This window comes from Chenopodium album, chromosome 17, assembly GCF_948465745.1.
Source record: "Chenopodium album chromosome 17, dcCheAlbu1.1, whole genome shotgun sequence".
NCBI lineage: Eukaryota > Viridiplantae > Streptophyta > Magnoliopsida > Caryophyllales > Amaranthaceae > Chenopodium > Chenopodium album.
The window spans coordinates 46,689,521-46,709,435 of record NC_137850.1 but is presented as its reverse complement, the minus strand read 5'-3'; the positions used below and the strand labels follow the sequence as shown (position 1 = coordinate 46,709,435).

Sequence of the window (19,915 nt, the reverse complement as noted above, 5' to 3'; positions counted from 1 at the left end):
ATCAAAGACTTGTAGAGACTAAAAATGTACATAAACAAATTTTGTTTTATTAATTAATACTTCAGATTTGGATGAGCCATTAAGAATAATATTCATTCCTTTTGTCATAAAATCCCTATCTACTTTATACGCAATTTTAAATAAATACGATATTCTCATTCGTCAACTCCACCAATGAAGCACCATCAATTATGGTTACTACCCCATGAGCATTAGTGCATCTCACCAATTCATGATAATCAAGAAAATACAAGTGTAACCAACATGAAATTAAGGCCTTTATTCCTACTTAAAACTACCACAAACCACCATTAAAGGCAAAGCTTCAAGATATGAACAACCCACCAAATATCAAAGTAGTTGATCCAGCTAATCTATATTTAATGATTAAAGTTGTTATTATAAAGTATAACATGCAATCACTTCTTTATCTTACCTTTTTTTTTTTTTTTGGAATAGCTTCTTTATCTTACCTTAACAGTTACTAATTTACTATAATTGGCATGGTACATCACTTGCATGTATGAAACATTACTAATTAGTTAGTATAATAATAATAATAATAACGAAAAGAACATACTCTGTTATGTCTTATTTTAGGCGTTGAACTTCATTCTTCTTCCTCCTTTACTTGGTCCAATTCCTTCTTTTATTTTCTTCTTTTGGTTAAGTATTTTCCATCTTTTCAAATTCTGTTTTTATAGTTCAATCATGTAGTTTTTACTCATTTCGTTTTGTGATTGTCGTTCATTGTTAGTTAAATGAAGTATAAAAGGGATGATCTAGAATTTGGTTATTGTGTCTTTGTCTCTTGATTGGATTAACACTTCCCTGCCTAAGCAAAGATGCCACATACTAAATTCTAGTTGGTGGACTCAAAGTCCCCCATGTGGCCACTTATTGTAATTGGAAATGTTTTTTCTTTTTAATGAAGTTTGACATAGTAGTATATAATTTCATTTTAGGTACCTAAATTTTTGGTAACTTTATTTGGATATCCCAAATTATATAGGTTGTTCCTCCTCGAGTGCCTCGCTTTAACATCATTATACTTCCGTCACAATAATTTATGTCATCCACTATATAATTTTTTTTAATTAAAATGTATTTTGATATAAAAAAATTTAGGCTTTGTTTCTTGACCTACAAAAATACCTAGTAAAAATATATTTCAATAAGTAAAAATTTAGTCTCCATAAATTCAATTCAGCTTTGATGAATTCAAACTCCACAAACATTTTTCTAGCTAAAGATCATTGCATCTTGTATTCACACAATTGACACAAAGTATGCGAGTATTACAAACTCCATCAACTCTTCATCCACACGCATTTATTTTACAACCTTAACCTTTGCACAAATTTAAACCCAAACACCTATGATACATTGGCACCTTATAACCTCTGCCTTTATGATTCCTCGTGTTATTTAAATTGTTCTAGTATAATTTTCAACATAACTATATTGCATAATCATGTAATCATATACCATACTTTATATCTTATAGTTAAAAATTAAAAAAATATATATATATTTCAAAATAAAATAACATACAAGTATACTCAAATTACACAGTATTATTCTACTCGTTAAGTTATTAGCATTAACATACGGAGTACTGCACACCATACTCTCGTGTTCAAAAGCGTATAAAACATAGAAAATACAGCAATACTTACACGGCTACACCCAAATTAAACAAGAATCCTATAAAAACAACGCGTAGAAATATTTATTTCTTTATTTATACATTTCATTTTCGTCGCAAAGTACGTGGTTGGTTCAGTTACAATTGAGGGGCATAAACGACATTTCAGCATTGATCACAATAATAAGTCGGTGTTTTTTTTCTCCATCAGATAACCAGATATTCTTATCCACCCTAACTTCTTTATATTACCGCCTTTACCGGTCACCCAAACTACAAAACTCAGGGACAAAACCGGCAATTTCCCTCCCAAAATATTCTCTCTCCTCTAATCATCACCTCATTTCCCCCTTTTTCCCCAGAATATCATCCGATTCATCTTTCGTCGGAACCCTAGATTTTCTCTCTCTTCAATGGAGATTTCTCCGGCGACGTCGGCATCTGCCTCGTACGATTCTCAGATCCGAAGTTCGAATTCCGAAGATGCGTCGTCTAATGAGTTGACTGATTTGAATGATGTTTCAATCGAAGAAAGAGATGGTAATTTTACGGCGGCGCCGGAGAATTCTTCGGCGTCTTCTTCGCCGCTGTCTTCGGTTGCTGTGAATAAATCGTACGACGATGATGACGAAGAAGAAGATGTTTGTCGGATTTGTCGAAATCCAGGTGATGCGGATAATCCGTTGAGGTATCCGTGTGCTTGTAGCGGAAGTATTAAATTTGTTCATCAGGATTGTCTTCTTCAGTGGCTTAATCATAGTAATGCTCGTCAGTGCGAGGTTTCAGCTCTTTCTCTTCTTTTTAATCATCTCTGATTTTTTTTATAATTTCTATTTTTGTTGACTATGAATTGATAATTCGTGGAGAAATTGATCGAATTTTGTGTTGTTTGATGCTTCTTTGAGTTTAAAAATGTTGATTATCTTTAGAAATTGGGGCAAGATTTAATCTTGTAATTATTGTAGAATTGTCTAATATATATTGACAGTAAGAAAATTAGGATTTAGTAGGTTTTACCAATTTTTGAAGAGGGAGAGGGGAAGTGGAAGCAATTGATCATGTGTAAGTAATTTGAATTTAGTGCTTTAGAATTAGGGTTTTTCAAGAGAGGTGATCACATCGTTTTTATGTCTTTATTTTTTTTGTGTGAATGGTATTGTCACACTATGATGATGGTCAAGGAGTTCTGGTGTCGAAAGTTGAATTAACGGTGAAGTTGTGGTGATTGTGAATCATGCTGCTGCAATGAAGCTGACTAGTCTATGAGGGTCTTGTACCATTTTCATGATGGGGCGTTTCCCTTTATCATATACAGTCCTTTATCTTTATTGAAAGGACTTAGTCTGTTTAAGCAATTGCTATAAATAACGACTGCAAACATTATATGTTATATGTCGTCTTGTTGAGCTGAGGTCTAGGGAGATCTAGTTGTATGCAGCCTTAGTTCAAGTAGTCCAAAATTGCTCCATATTAGAGAGGCCAATTTGCTTCAGTGTTCATGAATTTGGCTCCTGTGGTACTGTATTATAAAACTATCTTTTCGTTGTAATTATCTTCTGATAGTTAATTGTTAAAATGCATGTAGTTTTCATTCTGTGATAGCTTATAAAACTATCTTTTCATAGTAATTATCTTCTGAAAGTTAATTGTTAAAATGCATGTAGTTTTTCTTCTATGATAGCTTATAGAACTTAAATCTGTGATATGTGGTTTTTTTTTTTTTTTTTTTTATCCGTTTATCTGATGAAAATGTCTTGTATGTCTGCAGGTGTGCAAGCATGCATTTGCATTTTCCCCTGTTTATGCTGAGAACGCTCCAACTAGACTTCCTTTCCGGGAGTTTGTTCTTGGGATAGGGAAGAAGACCTGTCATGTTCTGAAATTCTTTTTACGTCTTGGTTTTGTGCTATCTGTTTGGCTTCTGATTATCCCTTTCATCACTTTCTGGATTTGGCGACTGGCTTTTGTTCGTAGTTTTTCTGAAGCCAATCGTTTATTCCTCAGTCATATGTCATTTACCGTTATTCTTACCGATTGTCTGCATGGATTTCTTCTCTCAGCAAGCATTGTGTTTATTTTTCTTGGGGCTACATCTTTGAGAGATTATTTTAGACATGTACGAGAAGCTCAAGGGCAAGATGCTGATAGAGAGGATGAAGGGGATAGGAATGGGGCCAGAGCTGTGAGAAGGCCTCTTGGACAGGTCAATAGAAATTTGCTTGCTGATGGCAATGTGGATGATGTTGGTGAAGCTGTTCAAGTAATTGCTGGAGCTAATCAATTGATCAGACGGGCAGAAAACGTCGCTGCTCAATGGGAGAGGCATGCTGCCCGGCTTGAAGTTCATGTTGATCAGATTTTTGATGGGCTGGATGATGCAGATGGTGCAGAAGATGTTCCCTTTGATGAGCTTGTGGGCATGCAGGGTCCTGTTTTCCATTTGGTTGAGAATGCTTTTACTGTGAGTATCTACTTATTTTTTGCTGAATTTTTTTACCCTAGCCCGAAATTCCCATATGCACTCAGATCTGAAATGGAATAAATAAATTTAGCATTATATAATAGGGTTAGAGGTAGAACTGCTGATGTTGATACTGCTTACCCTTTTGAGCATAAAGTATTTGATTGAATTTTGTTCTGTTTGACTCTGGACAGTAGACTCTTTGGGACATGTCAGTTAGGACATTTTATGGGAAAGTACTATGAGTCATTATCTGTGAAAGACTTTCTGTTGAATTTTTTTCTGGTTCATGATATCTGTAGATGTTTTAGGATGGCTTGTATACTGTTTAAACTTAAAACATCTCAGATACATGATGTCTGTAAGATGTGCTCATTCAAGTGTTTGTTCTATGGAGTTACACTATTCTAAATATACTACCTAAAAGTACCAGCTCAAGAATATTTAAATTGTCTTTTGATATTGTATTTTTTTTAAAATAAAAGACAGTTGCTATCTTGCTGTTACCTTTGGTATTAGAGCATGTTAGCATTACACCAGATAGAGATAGACTGATAGAGCATAATGTTTACTTTGTTAGCTAACACATTAAACAGTACTTAATTCTCCATGTTTTGTAACTTAACATTTATCTATTTTTTGAAACCTTCAAGTTGGTTGGGAAATTTGCATTGAATTATTCTGTGTAAATATGAGCTATATTTCAATATTTGATCTGGTTCACATGGATGAGTACACATGCACAGCTTATTTGAAGTTTAGTTCTGGGACTTATTTTGATGCAATGTAATATCAGACATTATGACTTCATGTTATTATGTAGTTTTAGTGCTTAAAAATTGTTGCGTGATAACACAGGCTAGTTACTTCATCTAAATGTCTCATTAACTGTGTTTTTTATTTGCTACGAAATAGTAGATGATTGGCATGCTTAGGTCCGGAGGTCCAGTAGAAATAGCCTCTCTGGGCCTTCCCAAACTGACGAGGGTGCCTCTTTGGAGGCATTAAAAATTGTGCTCTCTGTGTAATTCTGGCTTCTTTGTTTTGCTTTGGCTGCAGGTTTTGGCAAGCAACATGATCTTTCTTGGAGTTGTTATATTTGCTCCTTTCTCTCTAGGACGTGTAATACTACATTATATATCATGGCTTTTCTCTTCTGCAACTTATCCAGTACTTTCCACAGTCATGCCACTTACAGAATCAGCTCTTTCCTTGGCTAATATTACCTTGAAGAATGCCTTGACAACTGTCACTAATCTGTCTTCTGAAAAATCTGAAAGCCTAATTGATAATGTAGCTGAAATTTTGAGTGCAAATGCAAGTGAGCTGAATGTTTCTCCGAACAACATTAGCTCCCCTCTGACCTCAGGTGTCTTGAAAGGTGTGACTGCTGGAACATCCAAGCTTTCTGATGTTACGACACTGGCTGTTGGATACATGTTTATTTTCTCCCTCATCTTTCTTTACTTTGGCATGGTTGCATTAATTAAGTATACCAAAGGTGAGCCTTTAACTATGGGAAGGTTCCATGGTATTGCTTCAGCAGCAGAGAATATTCCTTCCCTTTTACGGCAGTTCTTCGCAGGCATGAGACACTTAATGACTATGATCAAGGTTGCATTCCTTCTTGTTATTGAACTTGGAGTTTTCCCTTTGATGTGTGGCTGGTGGCTGGATATTTGCACCATCAGGATGTTTGGAAAATCGATGGCGCAAAGAGTTGAATTTTTTTCAGTCTCTCCATTGGCTAGTTCTTTGGTTCATTGGGTTGTTGGGATATTCTACATGCTGCAGATCAGTATCTTTGTCAGCCTTCTTCGAGGGGTATTCTACCCTTTCCTTGAGATGTGCTTAATGTTTCATAAAAATTTCTTTTCTTATATGTATTGATTTCCTCCTTGTTTTTGATAGGTTTTGCGTAGTGGAGTCCTTTATTTCCTTCGAGATCCAGCTGATCCTAACTACAATCCGTTTCGCGATCTTATTGATGATCCTGTTCACAAACATGCTCGTAGAGTTTTGCTCTCTGTAGCTGTATATGGCAGTTTGATTGTGATGCTGGTTTTCCTTCCTGTAAAGCTTGCAATGCGGATGGCACCCTCCATATTTCCACTTGATATTTCGTACGACCACTTTCTATGCTTAATAGGCTGCTAATGTTCATCGTTGTGATTTTCAGTTCGACCTGTGAATTCTCATTTGCTAATATGCTTCTTACATTTTGGTATCTTTCAGAGTTGCAGATCCATTTACTGAGATACCTGCTGACATACTGTTGTTTCAAATCTGCATTCCCTTTGCCATTGAGCATTTCAAACTAAGAACAACAATTAAGTCTCTTCTTCGGTATTGGTTCACTGCTGTTGGCTGGACACTTGGCTTGACAGATTTTTTACTTCCAAAGTCTGATGAAGCTGGTAATCAAGATAATGGCAATGATGAAGCAGTTAGGCAGGACAGATTACGTGGTCTGCAGCTGGGAGGTGCACAGCAGGACCATCTAGCACTTCTTCCAGATGCTCAAAATAATGAGGGCCATGGATCTGAAACTTCAGATATGGAGGAATATGACGGAGAAGAACAATCTGATGCAGAGTAAGTTACTAATGACTGACCATAGTGTCAGTATGCTTTTAGAAATCACTACCCATGTTTTATATTTTTAGTTTTGTCTTTCAGCCTTGTTTTTCATTTCCTGATTGATTTTTGTCTTAATGCTTATATGCATATTTGCTTGATCTTCATTCTCAAATTGGTTCTTTTAAATCTTTACAGGCGATACAGATTTGTATTCCGTATTGTTTTGCTCTTGGTGGTGGCTTGGATGACCTTACTCGTCTTCAATTCTGCATTAATTATTGTACCCGTATCTCTTGGAAGGGCTATCTTCAACTCCATCCCTCTTCTTCCTATAACGCATGGCATAAAGTGCAATGGTACTACTGTTAATTTTTTGTAATATATAGTTTTTACTCTGATATTTTGAGGAAATGCTCTAAACACTTCCCTGATTATTATCTGCAGACCTGTATGCTTTCACCATTGGAAGCTATGTTATTTGGACTGCCATAGCTGGAGTCAGGTATACAATTGAGCAGGTCAAATCAAGGAGGGCAGCAGTTTTATTTGGCCAAATTTGGAAGTGGTGTGGAATTGCTCTTAAGAGTTTTGCACTTCTATCAATATGGGTAAGTTATATATACTGTTTACCCAAATCTCTCTACCATGTAGAATATGGAAGAAGAGGAATTAAAAAAGGGTTGGACACTATTGTACACTGTTTTTTTCCCGTTTCTTTATCAACTTACATTTTATCAGAATGATTAAATAACAGTGGGATTAGGGGGTTGCTTTTATTGGGAGTTGCCTGGTGGGAGCTGGAAGGTGTGATTTTACCCCTTTCATCAGGGCACCTTTTATTGGAACGAGTAATTAGATGCATTGATTTGCTGTTGAAAATCGGCAAGTTACAGTCACAGCTAGTGTAATTCTATGATTGGCTGATTGCTTTCTAGCAGCGCCATGAGAAAGAGAGGGGGGTATCTGTTAGAAATCGTAGGATCCTTGAGATATCTCTTTGCCTGTCTCACAACTAATTTCCAACATTTTTTACTTGAGACCAAAGCAGAGAAGCACATATTGTGAAGAACCTGAGTTTGATAGTTTTTTTTATCATATTTTAAAGTAAAGACTTGATATATCTGAAAATGTTCCTCTGAGAGAGATATTGTTTGGCTGCTGGTCTATCTTAGTTTTATGCTTGTTCTTTATGACATCGTGATATATTTCCTATATTTAGTAAAACATTCTCAATATATTGACCCTTAATTGTTGTGCTGTCCAGATTTTTGTAATTCCTGTCTTGATAGGACTGCTGTTCGAGCTTTTGGTGATCGTACCAATGCGAGTACCGGTAGATGAAAGCCCAGTTTTCCTCCTTTACCAAGATTGGGCCTTGGGACTGATATTTTTGAAGATATGGACACGATTGGTGAGTATCTGATCATTGTGGAATGTGGATTGTAGTATGTTTTGCCTGTCTTATTTTGGTAATTTAATGTTCCAGAATGTACTTTCTAGATTGCTTGTTGGGCATAGAACTTATGCTTCCGTGCATTGACCCTCACTCGTTTTTTGGATGGTGCTGGATTGCTGATGTTTTGTACTTGTGTTTGGTTACTAGAAACACACTTGTATATTACTCTGACACAGATTCTGGTGGAAATACTGGAGTACTCTTTCTTCAAGATTTACCTTCCATCTGCTACACAAGTGTTTTTTGTAACTCTGATTTGATTTTGTGTCATGGTGTCCCATAATGTGAAGTCCTAGTTAATGTTTGAAGTTGATTGCATGATTTTGACGTGCAACTCTTATTTGTTTCAAATTTATATTCCACAGGTCATGTTGGACCACATGATGCCCATGGTAGATGAGAGTTGGAGAGCTAAATTTGAGAGAGTTAGAGAAGATGGATTCTCTAGGCTGCAGGGTCTTTGGGTGCTGCGGGAGATAGTGCTACCTATAATACTAAAGCTACTAACTGCTCTCTGCGTACCTTATGTTTTAGCTCGAGGAGTATTTCCCGTTTTCGGTTACCCCTTGATTGTCAATTCGGCCGTTTACCGGTTTGCTTGGTTGGGGTGCCTGTGCTTAAGCGTGTTATTTTTCTGTGCCAAGAGGTTCCATGTCTGGTTCACTAACTTGCACAATTCCATTCGTGATGACCGCTACCTTATCGGTCGCAGGCTCCATAATTTTGGGGAAGCTGCCATAAGAAGGGCTGCTGAAGAAACAGAAGCTCTGAGTATGCAACGAAATGATGTAATTAGACAAGAAGAGGTGGGTCTGAGATTAAGACGAGGCAACCAAGTTGATGCTTAGTTATAGATACGAATCTACTAGTCAATTTCCTGGCATGTAGTTCTATACCTGTTTCGGAAGAAGTTATGTGAGTTAAATGTAGATTGATTATTTAGTTTGTGCATATAACATGTTGTAATAGTAAGAGAAGGAAGAGGAAATGTAATATTTTTTTGTCCTTTATTCCTAAATAATTTTTCGTAGCTATCAGCTGACAGCGTAGAATTAAGGTTTAGTTCCTACACATTATACTGTCCTGTTTCTTGAAAGAGATAAAATCCAGTTGGATTTTAGCTTCAGATTCATTTAAGTGCTCAAAATTAACGATGACAATGAGATTCAATAACTGGTTTTCATGAAGGTATCTTAATATTCCAACTAAACTTCAGTCATGTCGGATCTACGTGTTGTACAATCGTCTCATGTCATTGAGTTTTCTTATCTCTTGGTCAGACTCTCCTTTAGTTGGCTCACCATGGTAAGTGTAGCGATTATTTAGCAGTTTATTTGCTTTGAGTTGGGACATGGAATCGAGGGAATACAAGTGAATAATTACCAACTTTTAAGCCAGTTAGCCCTCATCTCTCTTCACTCTTTACAAACCCTAGTTTTTCTTTGTAACACATTTTTTTTTTTTCTTTTTCTTTTTTTTTTTTTTTTTTTTTTTTTGGGAAATTAACTGGCTTTGTTTTTATGTACACATAAGCTTTTTTTTCTTTAATTATTTTTGGGGTTTTACTACAAAGTACCAGTACCCTTTATTTGATTTTTTAAGTTATATCTATTGTTTTCTAATATTATTACCTCCGTTTTTTTTTTTTTAATTGACACGTTTTGACTTTAACACTATTCACACACTTCCCTTTTACCGTGTTTTGTGATTTATACGTAATGAAAAATATAGTCATGTGGGGTCTTGTTAGATTTGTCACGATATATATTTTCAAAATATAAACTTTTTATAATTTTTGGAAATCAGTTATTAAAGATATTAAAGGTTAAATTTGTGCATTGGCAAACGTGACTAAAGAAACGTGTCAACTAAAAAAAACGGAGGAAGTATATGGTACCCCTCAAGTAGAGTTATCAATCACGGCTAGGGCTTTCTCTCCTTTGCTTACCCTCTCTCCTTTCCTTTATCTTTGCGGTCTTTAAATTTTGAGATCCTTCATTGTTCTGGTCTCCAAAGCTCTCAAGCAAGTCTTATTCTCACAATTTTTCTTTTAATTCATCTTGTGACTTAGAGCTTCTTAGCCCACAAATCCACAATGTTCTTGCAAGATGACTTAACTTGCTAAGTCTTAGATTAACAAAAGGAACATAAAACTAACAAGATTGCTAAACGTCTAAGTTAACAAAGAAAGATCCTGTAAAAATAAAAAAATAAAAAAAAAACAAGGAAATAATGTACTTGTATTATTAATTGTACCTCCTTGAGAGGCACTATATATAAAATATGGATAAACAGGGACGCAACTTTGATAAAACACTAAGCCACCATGTTAAAATACTAAAAATTTAAAATACAAAAGCACTTAAACGTTAGGGCACTATATAGAAAAGATGGAAAAAAAAAAAAAAAAAAAAAAACCTTTTACGAAATACTACTTGCAAAGTATTATTTATTTGGATGGTTTTCTATAAATTTATCTCACCTTGTGAAGTTTGGGATTATGTTCTTTTTCGTACAAATTAATTTGTTGATAGGGATGATATGAGGTCATGTTCTCTTTCGTGTAGTAAATCAACTCCTACAAAAATTTACCATCATCAACCTCTAGTCTCCTTTCAAAACTACTAGCCATCTTTACTGCAGTATCTATTTCATAGTGTGTAATTCCTTAGTGTATATACACACCGAATTCTTTTCAAGTTTTGTACAGCAGTTCTCACCATCTCTCTGCTCGGTTCAAGTTGTCAGCTACAACCCGCCAATCAATTTTAAGTTAAGAAAAGGGTAGATACTTTCGAGAGTCAAAAACAGAACTTAAAGAGCAAATATTTTATGTCAAACAGCTCAAGAGTAGAAGCAAACTTTGTCTAGAAAACTTAAACAGGTAATCAAGACGTCAAAAACCACAAATCTCAGTTCAACAGCACACAAGCAGGTTTCTCAAATCCCAAAACATGAAATCAAACTCAGTTCTAGTTTCTGAATCAGTAATTTGGCTCATTGCCCTTAAGAGATGTTGTCATTCAGTGACATAGCAGCAAGCTGATCAGCAGGGTTGCTAGGCTGCTGCTGGGTAACATTCCTTAAGACTTCCATTGCTTCGGCAACCTTGGCCTTCAGCGCATCTGGAGACTCCAACAAATGCAGGACTTCAGTCTGATCCATCTCCAGCAGCATCCCAGTCACTTTAGCTGCCATATCTGGCTCCAGCTGCTCCACCAATGGATACAGATTCTCTCCCAAGAGCTTAGATTGAACAAAAACAAAGATTAATCAGAAACTTCAATAAATAAAATTTTAAAATTATTGAAAAAGTGAAACAAAGTAGAGGTACAAGTCAAAATCATAAGAAACGGAGGTATTAGCTGTAGCAGAAGACTTACAAGCCTCTGATGCTCAGGAGTAGCATTAGCAAGCAAAGTAGCCAATGTGCCGACAGGAACAGTTGGAGACATCGCAGATTCACGCATTTGCATGCCACCCATATCAAATTGGCCACCAGGAAGCACTCCTCCAGTGACACCAGGGATAGGAGCATCTGGCAGTGGACGAGCAGGGGGATAACGATGATAACGTCCCCTTGGCATCATCTAGTATGGAAGAAAATACAAGATCATAATAAGACCTTTATTTTTATTTTTTTTGAACGGAAATCATAATAAGACTTAAGATTGAAGAGTCCTTAATAAGAACAGTCAAAAGGCCGTAGACAAGTTTGCAAGTTAAAATTAATATCAAGTAGGTAGAAAGTACGACTACAAATCAAATGCAAATTAGACCTGCTGCTGCATCATAATAGGCTGCTGAGGTTGCTGGACTGGACCACCGCCTGCACGTCTGCCACCAGGGCGTGGACCCTGTTGCCCTTGCTGAACCATTGGCATAAAGAAATTTGGCACCGGAGCACCTCTCAAACCAGGCATCATTTGATGCTGGTATCCAAATGCAGGCTGATGGAGCAATAGGAATTAAAAACAAAATTCATTAGAAAATAATTAATACTATAGTGATAAGTAGACAGGAATATATCAATAAGTTTACAGCAATAAGAGTAACTAAACCAAAATATCAAATAAGAAGAAAAGAAAGAGCTTCAACATTCAAGTGACCTATGGTAAAGGCAGAAAATGCACACAATTCACAACTCCGAAAAACAACCAACTAGAAGACACTAGAGTACTAGACCACCCCCGTACCCAAATTTAGAACCTTCTGGTGCAGAAAGCAGAACTGAATACGCTTTACTTGTTAACAGCATCCCCATCAGGATAAGAATGTAAGAAATACACAGCAAAGATTATCAAGCTAATTTATTATGGGAAGGCACACTATAACCAAGCAACAGCACCAACTTTGGTCCAGAGGAGTCCCTCCATTATATACCTAGACGTGAAGGAACACCCCATATCACAGCCAAAGAATGTCCTCATTTGGCAAGAAAATACAAAATTTGCTCATATGAGCATAAATTTGTTACACTCAAATAAGTAAAAACCCATGTATAACTAGGATGCTTGGACTCGGCCATCCACCCCTCCATTCCAGTGGGGAGCAGATACAGAATCCAAGTTGGACCCGATATACGAAATTATAATTTTAATAAAAGAAAACAAACAATGATCGTAAAACGCAGTCGCACCATGAAACTACTAGGGCATTCTTACAAATATTGTCCGAAAAGATGAATATACCCACTCCAAGGGATGCCAATAAGAGTTAATAATAAAATGTTTCAAATTAATCAAAAAACTAAGTGATTAATGCGATGGTAATATGGTACTGGATAAAAATCTTACTACAGGCCCATAGAAAGAAAAGCAAAGGTATGTAAGACTGCGAAGAGGATAAATTAGCAATCACCTGATGTGGAAGCATAGCAGGAGGTCCTTGCCCATAATACATCTGCTGCCCAAGCCCAGGACCACCAGGAGGATAGACTGATATTCTGGGACCAACAGATGGTGGCATAGCAACAGGGCGCATTTGAGAGAATTGGGCCTGTACAAAAATCAATGTGATATTGGCAGTAAGATGAATAAAACTTCCACAGAATCAAAACTAAAATCTCTTTTTTCTCTCTCTCCTCTCTCTCTCTCAAAGATAGCAAGATACACTTAAACTTAACGCAAGCATAAGCCCAGCTTGCCTAGTCACACACACACAAATACATTTAGGCACATGAATGGATGACAATGAAAAAACATAGAATCAGACAAAGAGGGGGAAGAGGGAACTATCCCAACCATTCCAATGTTAGAAGCATGGGTAAGCTATTTTCCTTAACCATCTTAAACAAATACTTGCAATTCCCTCCTATCTAGTCTGAGGAGATAGAAAACGGATCACTCCGATTCTCTTCCCTCACACTTTCCCATTATATATCATCCCTTTTTTTTTTCTTTCCAACTTCAAGGGGGAAACACACACACACACACACCAAAGTCTTCAGTCTGTGCCTCTGCAGGGAGTCTGAAGAGAGTTTTAATAAAACATCAAGAAATTTGGAAATAACTGAAGAGTTTTTACTTGGTCGCCCTATAAAGTAAAATGAAAATTCGGTTCCCCATAAAATAAATAATAGTTCTGCCCCAACATGCAAACACCAAGATCCATACCTGCAGCCTTGCTCTTCTGTCTTCCTTACGTTGTGCAAGGGCAACATAAAGAGGCTTGCTAACAAGCATCTTTCCATTCATCTCCAACAACTGACAAAAAAAACACAGGTGATAAATGGACCATTAAAACAATATTTACATCAAAAAACACACATCGACAACTTACAGCTCGAGATGCCTCTTCAGCAGTCGAAAATGCAACAAAGCCTGATCCCTTGCTTACACCAGTAGGATCTCGCATTATCTGCAAAAATATAGACCAAATACAAATGACTAAAATTAAACACGTAGAAATAAGAGCAAGTTCGACCAGACCTACTTAAGCTTCTATACATGATTTTCACAAGTAAATAAATGTTAACAAGCATCTGAAGACTTTAGTGATGAAGTATACAAGTCACAGATGCACACAACTCACCTTGCATGAAGTAATTGTGCCATATGGAGCAAATGCTTCTTTGAGTTTGTCATCGTCAATGGTATCATCCAAATTTTTAATGTACAGGTTTTTTCCTTGATATTGGTCCACCACCTCTTTCATACTCTGCTCAAATTGATTTTTCAGCTCAGCTTCCCTTTCTGACTTTTTCTGGGCTTTACCAACATACCATTCCTTACCATCAACTGTCTGCCCATTAAGAGCCTCCACAGCAATGGCAGCATCATCTGCATTTTCAAAGTTGACAAACCCAAAGCATTTTGACTTTCCATCTGCATCTCGCATCACAACAGCACTCGTAATTTTCCCATATTGACTAGAAATCTTATTCATGTCATCATCTGAGGTTGCCTCTGCAAGATTTTTCACAAAAACATTTGTGAATTTGGCCTTGTCAACGGCATTTTCTCTTTCTTGCCTTCGCTGAAAAGGGCCCACATAGACTTGCTTGTCATTCAACAGCATGCCATTCAGCTTCTCTATGGCTTTTTGAGCAGACTCCTCAGTCTCATACTGCACAAAACCATGTCCTTTTGACTGCCCAGATAAATCAGTAGCAATCTTGCAAGACAGGATGGTCCCAAAAGCAGAAAAGGTATCATACAATGCTTTGTTGTCTATGGCCTTATCCAAATTCTGAGTAGGAAGAAAAATAAAGATAAGACAAAACCGAAATGAAGAGAGCTGGAAAGGTGAACAAATGAAAATAAAAAGACCCCTTGTATAATATAGAGGAACCATTACCTTGATAAAAATGTTTCCAGCCCCACTTTTACGGACACTAGGATCACGGTGAGAATACATTATCCTGATAGGCCTGTTGTTGAGAGGAGTGAAGTTCAGGACATCTATCGCTCTTGCAGCTGTGAAGAATATGCAAAAACGAGAAGTTAAACACATTTTAAAGATCAATGCAAAATCTCCAATCAATCTGAAAATTCAAATTAATAAAAAATACTCATTCTAACAATCTAAAACAATAAACGTTAAATTGTTTCAACACCTAAAATATTTAAAATCTCAATGGCTAAACCTATCTATAAAGATTGAAAGAGTGAATTTCACAAATCCACTAGATTATATTACACCATACGCAATTCTGAGCAATTAATAGCAAACCTCAAGCATGTTAATTCAACTCTAAACAAGACAATAGTTAAATAAAACATGCAGAGTTCGAAAAATACTGAAAAACATCAGTAAACACAAAAAAATAAAAAAAAATAAAAAATAAAAAATAAAAAATAAAATAAAAAAGATTAACATTTACAACAATGGCATCTAACTGTTTACAATCAGAGAATTCATCAAGCTATCCTCAAATTATAAGCAAACCTTCTTTTCCTATATTCATACATCCAACAGCTACCTTTAAGTGGGATTATACTTATTTCTTCCCATTGCTGAAATATTAATTAATAAGAAATTAAAATAATTATAAAAATAAACCATTCCTCAGAATTCTCACATCAACAGAGCTACACCTAAAATTTGAACCTCTGACAAAGCAAACTACATTGAATGCCACCATATGTTATCTGCACTATAAAAAAAAAAAAGGTCTTGTTCTCCAAACGCCTAAGAGTAACCTTTCAAAGACTTCTTTCAGTACTAAATAATGTTGACAGAAAATCAAACTACATGCGTCTTGGGCCAATCCAGATCTACACCATGAACCACAATGCTACACTTCAACACAATGCCTAACATTTTCTCCTTTCCTCCTGAAAATTCTAATTGCCACAAGCAAGGTCAATCCATAGTCACTTTCAATTTGTATGCACAACAGATACTAATCCATTCTATCGACCATCAACAGCACCAAGGTTACACACCCTACCACAATCCAGCCTTCTAAAGTGTAAAAATATTTTTGCCAGCCAATTCCACACCGTTTACATGGATTTTCAATTCAATTGATTGACAAACTTTGAACAATTCTCGTGTAAATACGACAAATTAGCCCCTGGACACTAATTCCTAAGAATCCTCAAGGCTACATGTAGAAGATCACCCTAGCACCCCCTTACAATGATCCCCGTGTAAAGCCTCTGACTCGTCAATCAAAAATTTCATTGAAGAAAAACAACAATCGTGCTACACCAATAAAAGATAAAATTCACTTTTTTAAAATTCAGGTCACCCAATTATTGAACTAATTAGTGTCACTTCACATGCAAATCAGCTCACACAATTCTGCCTCTAAAAAAGAAACTTTAGTCAACAAGTTGCAGATTATTCACAGTCAATGCCAGACGATTTTCCATCAAACTGACAGAACGAAAACCATACTCAACCCAATATAACTTATTCACAGTCAATGCCACCGAGCAATTCCAATCCAATTAACAGCTCAAAATACAATCCTTTCCCTTGAGTACTTGACATTAACCCCGTTTAATACCATTTCTAAGTCGACATGCACTAATTCAAAAGGTCAAAACAACAATCCAACTCATCATCATCAAGCACACAAACACCAATCAATCAATAATTCTCTAAAATCTAACAACCCCATCAAAATCTAACAAGAATACAGTCCAAATTACACAAAATTCAGCCAAAATTAAACAAATTTATCATCAAAAAAATTGGAAAAATAAACCCATAAAAATTAAGAAAGCAACTAACCATCTTGTGGGTTAGCATAATTGACATAACCATAACCAAGTGATCGACGAGTTGCCAAATCCCTGCAAACCCTAACCGAAACCACCTGACCCAGTTGATTGAACACATCATACAGCTGTGAATCACTCACATTCACATCCAAATCACCCACATACAACGACGTCGTAACGAACTGTCCCGCAGCCGCTGCAGCAGCCCCACCAGCAGGAGCCGCCGCACCACCGCCTACTGCGGCCGCAGTAGCCGCCGGAGCCCCGCCATTCGCTTGAACCTGAGCTTGAGCCATTTTTTCTCACTCCTAAAAACCCTAAAACCTAAAATTTAGGAGAGAAGGACAAAAATAAATTAAGGGTTTTTTTCGTTTTTCAAAATTTTCAATTTTTTTCGGTTTTTTATATAAACCACTTCCCTCTCCTCTGATTATTCGGCAACAAATCAAACACAACAAAATAAATTTTTGTTTTTTTCAAGATTAACACGAAATTTTTTTAGGTTTTTTTTTCTGGGTAATTGTTAACGACTTTTTTTTCGATTTTTTTAAGATTAAGAGAGATAAAGAGAGGAGAGGGAAGGGTGGAAATGAGGGTAATTAGGGCGGAGTTCGCCGGAGATAGAGGATCGCGCCGCCGGAAACGACGGCGGCGACGACGGAAGAGAGAGAAAATAAGAAACTTTTAGAGAGAGAAAGTAAGCAACTGGTTTTAGAGAGAGAAAATTAAGGGTTTGTTTTCTTGAATAAATAGAGAGGAAGAAGATGTTTTTGACCGTAGGATTTGTTTATGAGATGAGATTTGAGCCGTAGATTTTGAGGGTACGTGGGGTCCGCTGTTTTGCTGACGTGGTCGATATTTTATTTTTTCAAGACTTCCAAGAAATTTTAAGGGTTTTTTTTTTTTTTTTTCGTTGAATTAGTTTTTTGGTTGTGCTTTTGGAGTGTTTTGACAGTTGAAATTTGGGAATGTTGCCCATTGCTGACAAGCCATGGTGGCATGGAAAACTTTTTTTTGTAAAGGTCGGCAAGATGGTTTGACCATTCTTCTACTTGATTTAAAATCAAATTAGGGGAAGCTGAATTGTTAAAATGTACCAAGTAAAAAGTACTAATATATATGAATGAGGTAGATTAATAAACAAGTCTGAGTGTAAGGATGGTATAAAATGTGAGTTTGTTTGCGTGAAATGCTTGATCAACTGATATTACGGAGTTACAAACCTTTCAAGTCATGCCTTGAATCAATATAAGCTTTCAAATATCGGCCTAGATGATTTACCATGTATGTGACAGCTGACAATTGGCAGTTTTATATATACGTGTTGGTGGCAAATCTTTGTACGATGAAGGAGCTCACAAGTAACTAAAGGAAATAAATTTCGAAAGAAGTTCATTAAGGACTACTTTAATTGCACGAGTGTCATTGTGTCAACAAGGTATGTTAACATACAAGTTTGAGTGTAAGGATGTAAGTAAAGATGGGCACGGGCCATGCCGGCACGGGCCCGACACGACTCCGGCACGGCCCGACACGGCACTGCACGACACGGCGGCCCACTTGTGGGCCGTGGACCATGCCGTGAACAAAAAATTGAAATTCGGCACGGGCACGGTCGTCGGCACGACCCGTGGCACGGCCCATGCCCAAATAAAACTTAATTAATTAAGTTTATTTATATAAACTTATTTAATTAAGTTTATTATATTAACTTATTTAATTAAGTTTATTTATATTAACTTATTTAATTAAGTTTATATAAATAAACTTAATTAAATAAGTTTATATAAATCGATTAATTTATATAAACTTATTTAATTATTATAACACAATAAATCAATTTTTATATATATATATATATATATATATATATATTAAAATAAAAAAAATAAAAAAATTAAGTGGCACGGTTTGGCCCGCGGCCCGGCACGGCACGACCCGCCAGGCACGTGGGCCGTGCCGTGCCGTGGGCTAGGGTGTGCCAAAATTAGGCATGGCATGGCCCGCCACAAAGCCGGCACGGCACGCCCCCCACCGCGGCACGGCCAGGCACGGCCCATTGCCCATGTGTTAGATGTAAGTTTGTTTGCGTGAAATGCTTGATCAACTGACATTAAGGACTTACAGACCTTTCAAGTCATGCTTTGAATCAATATAGTTGCTTTCGATTATCTACCTAAATGATGTACCATGTATGTGACGACAGACTGATAATTGTCGATTTTATATGTATGAGTGGCAAATTTGTATGATGAAGGGGTTCACAAGTAACTAGAGGAAATAAATCCTGTAAGAAGTGTGTTAAGGACTACTTTAATTGCATGGGTGTCACGTGTAATATTGCTAATATGAAATTTTAATCTTCAATTGATAATAATAGGTAGAAAATCTTTTTAGTCACTCGTTTCAACCATGTTGCTTTTTATAATTAAGCAAGTTCATTATCATCTAGGCATAAATTTCTCAAAGACAAATAATCCTACTCGATATTAGCAGCACGCTAAATCACCATATTAAATATATAAAATAAGAAGACAATACCTTGAGTTCATCAACAATGTTACGCTGCTTAGACTTTGTTGTTTAAATGTTTAAAATGCACGAGTAATAAGGTGTTAACGAGTCGAGCCTGCTCATAGATTATTCGATACTCGACTCAATCAAAACTCAGTCCAAGCTCGACTCGAATTCAAATTTGGTTCAAATTCAATGAACAAACAAAAAATGCTTAATAAAACTAAGTTTCAATCATCTATGAAAGATCTAAATGTATATGATGTGTGATTTAATTTCAAAATGTGAGATAATCCATAATTAATTAACATTTCAATTTCAAAAACGTACATGAAAAAGTACGAGGAATTCTCTACCTATAAAAATTTGAGTCATGAATACTCTAATAACACGCGTTGGTATTAAATTATAATTTAGATGGTCATGATACAAAAAATACTTATTTAGTAGTACCAACAAATGCAAAATTGTTTTGTTGGTATCAATATAATTCCATTATTAGGATTTAGATGTTACTATCTAAACATAATCTAAAACAAACACTGTGTTATTAAAGTTGTTGATAACTCAAATTATTAGAG

The 19,915-nt window shown here is 36.2% G+C and overlaps 2 protein-coding genes across 2 annotated transcripts; one reads left to right on the top strand and one right to left on the bottom strand.

Moving 5' to 3' along the window:
- Positions 1-1,868: 1,868 nt before the first annotated feature.
- Positions 1,869-9,155, top strand: LOC145589938 (putative E3 ubiquitin ligase SUD1). The gene is made up of 9 exons (XM_081646649.1): positions 1,869-2,427; positions 3,417-4,109; positions 5,169-5,933; positions 6,021-6,232; positions 6,345-6,704; positions 6,885-7,045; positions 7,134-7,297; positions 7,954-8,100; positions 8,511-9,155. Exons 1-9 carry the CDS (start codon positions 2,062-2,064, stop codon positions 8,991-8,993), a joined length of 3,351 nt encoding a protein of 1,116 aa, XP_081502775.1. The 5' UTR covers positions 1,869-2,061; the 3' UTR covers positions 8,994-9,155.
- Positions 9,156-10,955: 1,800 nt separating this feature from the next.
- Positions 10,956-17,533, bottom strand: LOC145589937 (polyadenylate-binding protein 2-like). The gene is made up of 9 exons (XM_081646648.1): positions 16,831-17,533; positions 14,944-15,062; positions 14,179-14,835; positions 13,927-14,004; positions 13,761-13,850; positions 13,006-13,143; positions 11,925-12,095; positions 11,529-11,735; positions 10,956-11,391 (listed from the first exon to the last, which is right to left on the bottom strand). The coding sequence occupies exons 1-9, from the start codon at positions 17,114-17,116 to the stop codon at positions 11,152-11,154; spliced, it is 1,986 nt and encodes a 661-aa protein (XP_081502774.1). The 5' UTR covers positions 17,117-17,533; the 3' UTR covers positions 10,956-11,151.
- Between the last annotated feature and the right edge of the window lie 2,382 nt (positions 17,534-19,915).